The sequence below is a fragment of the Calonectris borealis genome, chromosome 16 (genome assembly GCF_964195595.1).
Source record: "Calonectris borealis chromosome 16, bCalBor7.hap1.2, whole genome shotgun sequence".
Classification (NCBI taxonomy): Eukaryota; Metazoa; Chordata; class Aves; order Procellariiformes; family Procellariidae; genus Calonectris; species Calonectris borealis.
The window spans coordinates 18191784-18203342 of NC_134327.1; the positions used below are offsets into that span (position 1 = coordinate 18191784).

Here is an 11559-nt window from a genome sequence, read left to right on the forward strand (position 1 = left end):
CTGGGCACAGTGGGAGGGGCTCAGCCGGGCTCGAGCGCGTCCCGGGGCAGGCGCGGCCTGCCAGACCCGCGCTAAGCGCCCTTCGAGGGACCAGGCCTGTTCAGGGCACAGGTGAGTCTCTCAGCGCCCGAGGTAAAAGTTCACTCAGTTTCTCGACGGGAGCTTGTGGGAGCCGAGGGACACGAGAAAGTGATTGGGCTTGGGAGAGCACTGCTGGGATTCCTTCCTGCGCTCCGCGCTCAGGCATCGTTCTAGACACCTCTGGGTCTTGTGTCGCGAGGATGCGTAAAGCGTGGTGGACGGATGGCGCTCGGGGTCATACCGCGCCGGCGCAGCGGCACGGACGGGTCGGGCTGAGGGACACACAACACCGCCGCGCTCCGCACCGAGGAAAGAGGGAGGGAAACTCCGGACCAGAGACAAAGGGGGGGAGTCGAGCCGGGAACATCCGGGTCATTCGCTGCCGCTTCAATCCGGGACACGCGCGGGTGCTGCGGCCGATCACGGTGAGGCCTGGCTGGGCGAGGGGCCTGGGACGGCGGGGCCTGGCGCGGCGCGCAGGTGGCCCTGGGCCCTTGGGAGAGGGGGGCCTAGACTGGCGCTTGCCGCCTGTGGCGCGAGGGGACGGGCGGCTCCGGGACTTGCGGGCCTGGAGGCTCCTGCCGCGGCCGCGCGGCTGGGCCCACCAGCGCATCGCTGCCCGCCCGAGGCGGGCTCCGCGTCTCCCGCGGCCCGCCCCCGGAGGTCTCAGCCGCCGCGGGCCGAGTTCGCCGAGGAGGTCTGGGTACCACCAGGCCTGCGCGAAGCGGTCCCCGCCCCGACGAGTGCTTGCCCGGGAGCCAGCGGGCGGGCGCCGGGGTGCCCGGTGCAGGCCTCGGACGCTGGCTCCGGCCCCTTCGCAGAGCCCGCGAGACGAGCGGCCTTCGGTGGAGGCCGGCAGTGCTGGGCCCTGCCGCGGCTGCTCCGGGCGAAGTTGCTTGGCCGGTCGGGCACCGAGAGCTCCTGCCGCGCGGCTCCTTTTGTTGTTCTCCTTGCGGCTCTGGCAGCCGTTCGGACAGCACCGTCTTTTCCGCCGTTTTCATGCTGCAGGCAGAGGACACTTTCTATTCCAGTCCAGAGTTAGCATGCTTTGGTTAAACCTCAGCCCTTGGCTTTCTCCACCCTTCTGAAAAGTAAAGTTTGTACAGTTTTGGGGCAAACTACTCCAGCTGATAATTTCTTCCTGTGTCAGAATTTAACCTGCAAAGTAAAAATATGAGGCTACCAATCTTAAAGATTTTTTTTTCTTGTTGTTTAGAATTAATAAGAGCTATCGAAAGTTCTTGAGACTTAAAGAGCATGTTGGTGATGTATTTGGAGACTTGTCATGGGTCAGAATTGCTGTTCCTGTGCAAGACTTGCTTCTTTGCAAGACTTGCTTTTTGGTTTTGGAAGTAGGTTTCCTCTTCTCCCCCATCAGAGGGTATAGATGGGTGAGATGATCTGTAATGGAACACAAAGTTTGCACCTATGATAAGTGTGTTGGTTTTGTTTTGTCCTTTTTTCCAAAATAGGTAGTGGTAACAGTAGCAGAGGCTGAGCCACTGAGTAAATTTGGAAGTTCCTGGTAATTTTCTAATGAGTTGATAGCAGTAAAAGGGACATTGCTAATTCTTAATGCCAGGGTGTGTTTGGGGGGATTAAAACAAAACAAAACGTGAAGATTGGTCTCTTCAACTTGTGTGGCCCCTCCAAGGTAGGGTTGATATACTTCCTCTGGTGCAAAAGTTTGTGTTCTTTCCAGTGATGTAGTGCATAAATATGTTGGGACTTGAATTCCGTTCATTAGCAGTAAATTTCTCAGGTGAAGAAAATAAATTAGATGTCGTATTAAAAAAAAAAAATCAAAACCCTAAGAACTGGGGTGTTTGGGGTTGTTTGTTTGTGTGGTTTTGGTGGTGGGTGTGGTGTTTGCGTTTTGTTTTTTTTTTTTTTTTTTAAATTTTAACTATTTCAGGTTAATAGAGATGTCTTGCATTTGCGAGGTATTTCAGAAGCTTACAAGAGCTAAACTTAACATACAGATATTTGGGCAAACTACTATTCCAAAGGAGAGAGAGGAAAAAACCCAAACAAACAAACCAGGCACATAAATTATTGAAGAAGATAAAAGTAGCAGTGAGAATTCATATCTTCAGGTTTAATACCCACTTAGTATCTCACTCCTTCCTGCTACTCCATAATTTCTGAGACCAAAATATATACTGAGATGATCAATCTTTCTTTTCCCTATCTCAAGCCCCAGCAGAACTAAAGTTAAATTCTTTTACTGAAGAGCTGCTAGAGAGTATATATTGGCAATTTGTTAATAGATTGATTTGCTTTTGAGGGGATGCTTATCTAACAGGATCTTAATTTTTGAAGTGGGCTTTCAGTCGTCTTTGTCTCTAATCTCTACTTGGTAGTAGTTTGTGAGGAGGTTGAGGTTTTAGATGCTCCTCTGCCCTTGTAAGGGTGGAGACTGTATACGTAAAGCCTGTGGTCTCTCATATACACTGAAATTTTGGATGTAGTCTATCAGTGCTTAACTAAGTCAAACGGCTCAAGATTTGAAAAGGTATTTATAGAACATAAGAAAATCTTTAATTTACTAGGGCACAGTATAGTGCCTAACCAGTTGCAAAAGCAAACAGGATACAGAGCCTGAAAACTTGGGGTTTTTTTGTTGAAAAGTTACTTGATTGGCGACGTTCTGTAGGACATACATTGTTTATATGCCCTCTGAGAAGTTGTCATTTCCCTTGAGATGCATGTAACTAATTGGCTGTTAGCCACAGGAAATACAATTCATGTATTTGAAAGCATCCTGTAATATGTTTCTTGGCAGAAAAGGTAGCTGAGTTGCTAAAGTATCTAAGAATATTTGAATGGTTTATAAGCATAAATAATTTTCTCAATGTTATGGGAAGGTTAGTATTATTACAGTGGACCACCAGGTACTAACAGCGCAACTAAAATTCTGCCATATATTCAGTAGTTCATTTACATCTGTTGCAAGGGCATGGGCTCACAAAATAGTTAAAATGACTGCCTGTATAATTTGGTTAAGGGAGAGTTTTTTTGTTCTGATGGTATCTTTTCAGTGGCTCTGCATCTTCTGCGTGTGAACAGACTAAAATCTGAAGCGGTATATACAGTTTGTGTTGACTAAGTCCTGCAAATCTTCTGACATAACCAAGATACAGATGCATGTGTTGGGAATACTAGAGGAATATCGGACTGAATATAGGATTTTTTTGTGTGCGTGTTTACTGAGTGTTAATGGTCCCTTTTAAAAAGCTTTATCTGACATGAATTTACTGGCTAGTTTGAAGTTGAAATTATGGATTATGGCCATCCATGCAAAACTGACTTTGAAAAAAAGCTAGAAGGAGGGATTTGAAATACCAACTGTCCTAGGAACTGCATAAAACTCTTAATCTTGTGCTTTTAAGGACTTTTAGTTAAGGTGTCTGCGCTGCTAGGCCGCTTTTGATGGTGTGTAAATACTTAAATTGGAAGCATGCTGTCTTCTAATCTTTAAAGGGTATAGCAGATGAACTTGCCTACATATGTTACATGGAATAGGTCAGTGCCTGGTAAATATTTTCAGCATGAACATCATGCTAAAGGGCATAGCATGAACGTGTGAGATTTTTAAAACAAGGATCTTTGAGCTACAATTCTTACGGTTATAGTAGTAGATTGCAATACTCTTACAAGTAATCTACATATTAATAGAATGTGAATTTTGCATAATTTTTAACCAGTGTTTAAATGTTTGTTTTAATAGAGTGGTAACACTCTTTTCATTAATTCTGTGAGCTTGTTTAGTGGAAGAATGCTACTCTCCTGGCTGTCATAAAGGCTTGTTAGCTACATGTGGAGTTGAGAACAAATTGGCCTGACTTCTTCAACTGCCAAGCATCAGCTTTTATTTAAAATGGGTAGAAGTGCAGTAGGGAGGAGGATTAAAAACCTTCACTGGAGTTTGTTTTGACCATGTGGCTAATGAAACTCTGAGTTTAGATACAGCTTGACAATGAAAAATAAACTCTTGCTTTGACTACTGTTCTGGGTGAATGGAGAATCCTCCCCTGAATTTGAAAGCACCACTCTGTTGCAACCATCCTGTCTAGAACTGTTCTTGTGTCATATGCAGTAGTGACCTGTGCTCTACGTGTTTCTTCTGTGGTCTCAGTCACCATGCTTGGCTGTTACTAAGGCAGTGAAGGTGCAGAAAGATCATTCAGTTTATACTGGAATTGAAAACCTGCCTTGTGCAATGAGCTGGCCACTGGCTCTTCCTTAGCTCAGTTCTGTATTGCTATCTGTTCCTGCTGCTGTCTAGAAGTTGTATAGTGTCATCACTGCAAAACTGAGGTGATACTGTTAAGTTCTGTGCCTGTGTTGCTTTTGTATAGAATACTGGCTTTCAACGGGAATTTACAGTCTAAAAATAACGTTTCTTATTCCCCTGTTTGCCAGAAACAGGAACAGTACAGGTGTTTGCCTACAGAAGAAAGCCATATCTTTTGAGGTGTAGTAAGTAGATAGATAGGTGTTTATCAGTCACACAAGTAGGAAGTCTGAGCACTTTTCCCATTACTAATAGTGTTTCTGATATCAAGCTACTGTCAAAGTTGTTTCTAAGATGTTTCAAATTTAAAACACAAGGTGGGGGTAGTATTTTGTAGGCAAAGTCCAGTAACAGAGAGGTTGTTGATGTGGGGAAACTTGATGTTATACCTGATGTTAACTTCTGCAGGGTGTGCAAAAATGTGTGTCTTTGGCTATAGCAGTGAAAATCAGAGGCCAAAATATTTCCTGAGTGAGAGGGCTTATAAACAGATAATATAATCAGTTGTTTACACTACTTTAATACTAAAAGCAATTATTTTTGTTTTAGAGGGACTCTGAATATGTCTGGCATAGCTCTTAGCAGACTTGCACAGGAGAGAAAAGCCTGGAGAAAAGATCATCCATTTGTAAGTATGAGAACTGTTAAATTTCTGACTCTGCAGTTATTTTGGTGTTCTGATTATGATTTTTTTTTCTTTACATTGATGTGATTTTTTTTTAAATGAAATTAATTTTTTAAATAAAAAAGTGCTCAGAACTATGTAGTGCAAAAAGAAATAACTGTGTAAAGATAAAATATGTCATGAAGTATTCTAAGTACATCTTCTGAAATCCTCACCCTTTGGCTTTTTGCCTTAATTCAGGGATTTGTAGCTGTACCTACAAAAAATCCAGATGGCACAATGAATCTAATGAACTGGGAGTGTGCTATTCCAGGAAAGAAAGGGGTAAGACTTACTGTTGTCCTAACATCTAACTTATGGTGAAAAGTAACATAAGCCTGCTCGTGCATTACGCTGACAACTGAGAGTATAACTTACATGTAGTTTAATAGAAATGCTTGGATCCTGCTGCTACTTTAGAATCCAGATGGAGTGGGCTAAGAATGATATTGGACAAAATAAATACACCATGAGCGTGTTCAACTGTTGGCTCTGACCACCCTAAGAAGTTTTCAGAGGAGCGTGTAAGAATCCTGCATTGAGTAAACTTGAGATTGTCTGCTGCATCATGCCAAGGTTTATTGTGACTTCTGTTCTTACTAAATGCTGGTTTAAGCCCTAAAGCTTGAAAATTAATACGACCAAAATGTTGCCTTTGCTGGTTAACTGCTGGTACCTTTTTTGTCCACAAAATACTGAGACCCTTCAGTCCTAGAGAAGTGCTGCAGCGCTGTTTTTAACTTTTTGGATTTCATGGAAATAATTTCATGGAAAATAATTCTGTGTTATCAACATGGAATCCCATTGCCTTCCATTTTATGGAATTTTCTCTTCTTGTATTAGGGAAAGAAGACTAGAACCCTCTAACATTGTTTCTTTTTATCTGTTTACACTTGTGCTTCTATGTCCCTTTCCTAAAAATAAGAAGGGAAAGGGAAAAAGTCTATAGAGACCAGAATTGTTTATTTTTATCAGCTTGATCTGGTTCTAGGGCATAGGACAAACAGAAACTTTCAAGTGGAAATAATCATTAATGCATGAAACTACTTTGATTTTGCCATTATAACATCTCATTCTGAGCAGAATCTTGTTTCTGTTTTTCAAGATGTTACTTAGCATGTAGAGATTGTTCTCGAATTCAGCGGATGCAGTTGCTTCTTCTGAGATAATACTATTAGTTACTTGGTGGTTTTCATTCTTTTGGGTTTTGCATTGGATGTGGGACTTCTTTTGTTGCTTTTCCTGTTCTACTGCCTCTTGCCAACTTGCTTAAGTCCCCTTAAGATCTCGTTTCTTAGATTCTGAGAAGACGGTGTGTAGGCAAAACCTGCAGATTCTGTACTACTGCCTCAGTTTAATGCTGAACGTGGCATTGCTGTTACAGTTATAACTTAGCTCAATACTTTGGTAGTTGTCCGCACAGCTCAAGTTAGTTCTTAAAGGAGCACCTAAAAATAATTTAACAGTGTAAGGAAAAACTCGTCCCCTTGTGTTCTGCCAAAACAAGATTATCCCTCATAATAGTCAGTTATGTACCTTATCAAGATGTCACCTTTAAATACTTAGGTAAAATCTTCATGCCATATGAAATCTTCATGCTACTGCTTTAAAGTTTTGTAAACTACAAAATGGAGTGAACAAGACCCTTGAAGCCAATTTCTTGCCTCCTGGAAAATGCATTACACCAGGAAAAGATCAGTTAGGCTTATGTGATTCCTGGTAAAGATTTATTTTAAAAAATCAGGGGTTTTACTCAAGTAAAAATGCCATCTCTTTAACAAGAAGCAGCATGCCTTGCTCATCTCTACCAGACCAACCAGTTGCTTTCTGTTGCCTTTGTGTTTGGAGGCACGCTGTACTGCAGCTGCTTCCCCTGAGATAGATGAGTAGTTGAAATCACCAAAATGCTTTGTTGTCACATCAAAAATTGAAATAAAGTAGTGTTAGTCCTGGGTTGGATATCTCCATTCACTTTTTTGACAGCAACAGATATTTCTAGTTGTTGACAACTGACTACAGCTGTTGAGAACAAGTTCTTTAAATACAATAGCAAATGTAATCAAACTCATTCGCTTTTTAAAACATGATTATCTTAGTATTCGATAGCATGGTTTTTTCTTATTCTATCTTGAGACTTTGCACAATTAATACCAACAACAATGGAGTGCTTTTTCTTTTTTGGGGTGGGTTTTTTTGGTGTCTTCTTTTTCTTTTTTTTCTTTTTCCTTCCGCTAAAAATCACATAATTCAGGTAGGAAGGAATTAGAGATTTCCTCCTACAGTGGTCTTCAAACATAGCTGTCTGTCCCTGAGGATAAGATTTGATCATTTATGCTGATAAGATGTGAGACCATCTTTACTCCAGTTTGTTTTAAAGAACAAACCCAACACTTCCTTCCATTGCAGTGTTGCCATAGCAAGGGCAAGTTGCAGAGAAGTGGTCTGAATTTTACATATATAATAAACTTTCTTGTATTTCTACACTTCTTACCAGAAATCAGTTTGTCAGAAGATGGGCTTTTTTCCTTATTTCCAAGTAAGATGTCAAGGAAGTATGTATTTGAAACAGGCTTTTTGTCCTTTGCTACATGTTTTTCCTTGTTTATATGACCCTTTTGAGTAGTGCTGTCTTATTTGGGCTGCTTTGTAGCATGGGAACTGCTCTTATCAGTGCTCTTCCCAGTTTCTGATGGGGATAAAAAGCTGCTTGGAATTTCCATTACACACAAAGATGGAATCTGCGAGACTACTTGCTACCAAATGCAGACAGGGTTAATTTAGACTAGTGAACCTCATATTAACTGTAGCTACACTACAGTGCTGTCCAAATTTTTTGTTCATTTGTGGTTTTCTTAGCCACGTTCTCGTGAGGCAAAATAGAAACCATTTACATCCACATGCTTAAGGGGTGTGTCCATATCCTGTCTTCTCAGACTTATTTTAAGTGGGGGTATAATGGCCCCTTCCTCATTGCATGTGTATCATGTAAAACTTTAGAAGTATTCTGTTCTTTTATGTATTATGAAAATTTTACTTGTATGTGGAATTATCGGCAATGATCCCGACTCTGTTGATGACTCAGCAACACTTACTAGCCGTAATGAAGTGGAAAAGCAGGGTTTTCTTTCTTCAACTCCTTATATAGGTAGGATAACTTGTCTTGGTCTAGACAGCATGCTACAGTGTAGGACAGTTATTTTCTACTGTGTAGCAGAAGGATGTCTTGTGCTTTGCCTGAGAAACTGTATTCTTGATAAGCTTTTTTCCACAAGTTTGACTTTTCCTTGCTGTAATCTAAACTCTACATTAACTTAGAATCATAGAATCATTAAGGTTGGAAAAGACCTCTAAGATCATCGAGTCCAACCATCAACCAACACCACCATACCCACTACACCATGTCCCTAAGCGCCTCATCTACACGTCTTTTAAATACCTCCAGGGTTGGTGACTCGGCCACTTCCCTGGGCAGCCTGTTCCAAGGCCTGACCACTCTTACAGTAAAGAGATTTCTCCTAATGTCCAGTCTAAACCTCCCTTGGCGCAACTTGAGGCCATTTCCTCTCGTCCTATCGCTTGTTACTTGGGAGAAGAGACCAACACCCACCTCGCTAAAACCTCCTTTCAGGTAGTTGTAGAGCGCGATGAGATCTCCCCTTAGCCTCCTCTTCTCCAGACTAAACAACCCCAGTTCCCTTAGCTGCTCCTCATAAGACTTGTGCTCCAGGCCCTTCACCAGCTTTGTTGTCCTTCTCTGGACATGCTCCAACACCTCCATGTCCTTCTTGTAGTGAGGGGCCCAAAACTGAACACAGTATTCGAGGTGCGGCCTCACCAGTGCCGAGTACAGGGGCACGATCACCTCCCTGCTCCTGCTATTTCTGATACAGGCCAGGATGCCATTGGCCGCCTTGGCCACCTGGGCACACTGCCGGCTCATGTTCAGCCGGCTGTGGACCAGCACCCCCAGGTCCTTTTCCTCTGGGCAGCTTTCCAGCCACTCTTCCCCAAGCCTGTAGCGTTGCATGGGGTTGTTGTGGCCCAAGTGCAGGACCCGGCTCTTGGCCTTGTTGAACCTCATACAGTTGGCCTCAGCCCATCGATCCAGCCTGTCCAAGTCCCTCTGCAGAGCCTTCCTGCCCTCCAGCAGATCAACACTCCCACCCAACATGGTGTCATCTGCAAACTGACTGAGGGAGCACTCGATCCCCTCGTCCAGATCATTGATAAAGATATTGAACAGGACCAGCCCCAGTACTGAGCCCTGGGGAACACCGCTCGTGACCGGCCGCCAACTGGATTTAACTCCATTCACTTTTTATAGACACCATGGGAAGGAGGCTTATTTAAACTACGGATGCTTTTCAAGGATGACTACCCTTCTTCACCCCCAAAATGTAAGTAAAATAACTAAAAAACACGGTTTATTAGAACAATGTTAAACTAGTCCATGAGGTTCTGTGAATGGTTATTACTTTCTTACAGATTTTTTTTTTTAAGGAAAGTTGCTTTTTTCTTTTTCTCCCCACCCACCACTTTGCATTTAGAGAAAGTTGTGATGAAATGAGTTAAGTGCTCAGTATAACAAAATTGGCAGGGGAGGGGGATTGCTGTGTGGATTTCCTCAAAGTTTGACAAAAGCACCGCTTGAAGTGTTCACTACTTGATCAGCCCTCTTTGGAAAGTAGGTAGGCATGGTTAGACCAAATCCCTTTGTGTGTTCTTACTGTTAAGTTGGTCTTCTAAGCCAAGAACTCAGAAGGCAAGAACTTAGAAAAAGTAATTTAAAAAAAAGTTCCATCAACTTTAACCTTTTCATCGACTTGCTCTAAATATGGACCTATTCTTTTTCTGATACTATGTACAACAGATATCTTCAGATACCTAGTTTTGTTAAGTTTTAGAATTTTCCTTATCCCATCTCAAACTTACCTACCTTAGAAATTTGAAAACATCTATTGCCTTGCCTAGTTTCTTGCTTCTTGAATTGGCTACTATCTCAAATCCATGACACTGATTACAAATGGCTTTTTTGATGGCGGTTCATTTCTCATTTAATTTTAGTGTTTAAGCTGTATCAGTTGTCTTGGCTACTCCTTTTGTTTGTTACCATCTAAATACATGTGACACAAGAGGAAACATATCTTTTAACTAGAAAATATTTAACATGAATATCTTGAGAAATACCAACTAGCACATCCTGCAGGTGTTAAATGAACTGTCATGCCTTGAAATAAGATGTATATGTGACTGGTAAGACTTCTTACCAATGTAGCTTCTGAGTTCCTACTGAACTTCATTGAGCAGCTCATAAGCAAGACTTACTTGTGATCTCAGATGGATCAGAAAACTGCACTAACGTAGATATTTCATATATTGCTAAACAACTGTTCGTTACTCAAGATGGTGGCTGTTGCATTTAAGTCCAGTAAAGATTAAAGAAATGCCAGAATATAAACTAAGTGGCAGAAGGAGAGCTGCACAAGCGTACTCCTTTAGTCAGACTTGCAACTTAAACTTGCTTCCTCTTGTTCAGTGCATCTTGATTGTACATAAAGGAAAAATGAAACTGAAAAAAATGCTAGAAACTTAGTCTTCTTTGTATGGAACTTTCAGTATTTTAAAGTGAGGAGAGAAGAGATGAGTGAAGGGCAGTATCTTTCCTTTATATAGTAGTATATGAGGCTGTAAAGACAGGATTAGTTTAAAAAGGTCTTTATTACAAAGCTACTACAAACTATTTTGTTAGTTTCCATTCCTAAAACAAAAGATTACTGGTCACAATGATAGTGCTACACTGCCTGGATTGATACCACAGATGTGATGGAGTTCATGCTTTAGGTTCAGGCTGAGCCAAGAAGAAAAGCAGTATTAATAGCTCCAGAAATCTGTGTGGGGTTTTTTTTGGGGGGGGTAGTGGTGAGGGTGTCTTTGGCCAGTTTTTTTTTTTTCCCCCACTGATCTAAAACAGCTCTCTGATCTTAATCTTAGCACTACATGCAAGTAATTCTCTCTTCTCCATCAGGTAAATTTGAACCACCATTATTCCACCCAAACGTGTATCCTTCAGGCACAGTGTGTCTCTCCATCCTAGAGGAGGATAAAGACTGGAGGCCAGCAATCACAATTAAACAGGTCACTAATTGTACTTAGACATATTCTTAGCCCTTTTATTTGCTTTGCTTGCTTATCTTACGTGAATGTTAAGATATTTACTGTGTGTTTCTACAGTTGGTTTCTAAGGGTTTTTTAATTGAATGTCTCTTAGTAATATCCATGGCTATGTTACTTCTATTCCTTCTTTCACAGATCTTGTTAGGAATACAGGAACTTCTAAATGAACCAAATATTCAAGACCCAGCTCAAGCAGAGGCTTACACAATTTACTGGTAAGTATCTTTGCATATCAGCTTGAAAGCTGTCACATTGCCTACAGCTGTCTGTTACTTATAGTATAACATGCAAATATTTTTGGGAATGATCAAGGGAATTTTCTTACCTTCATGGCTGTATCCTG

The 11559-nt window shown here is 41.7% G+C and overlaps 1 protein-coding gene across 2 annotated transcripts in view; it reads left to right on the plus strand.

Annotated features, from left to right (window-relative positions):
* Nucleotides 1-11559, plus strand: part of UBE2I (ubiquitin conjugating enzyme E2 I) — a 14909-nt gene continuing 3350 nt past the window's right edge. Inside the window, exons 1-6 of one of the 2 annotated variants that reach the window (XM_075165706.1) lie at nt 1-111; nt 4928-5006; nt 5244-5327; nt 9367-9439; nt 11068-11177; nt 11352-11431. In XM_075165706.1, coding sequence (XP_075021807.1) covers nt 4941-5006; nt 5244-5327; nt 9367-9439; nt 11068-11177; nt 11352-11431 — 413 coding nt within the window. In that variant the 5' untranslated portion in view covers nt 1-111; nt 4928-4940. Of the gene's footprint in view, nt 112-317; nt 507-4927; nt 5007-5243; nt 5328-9366; nt 9440-11067; nt 11178-11351; nt 11432-11559 lie in introns of those variants that run through there. The other variant, XM_075165705.1, reaches the window with a different exon arrangement.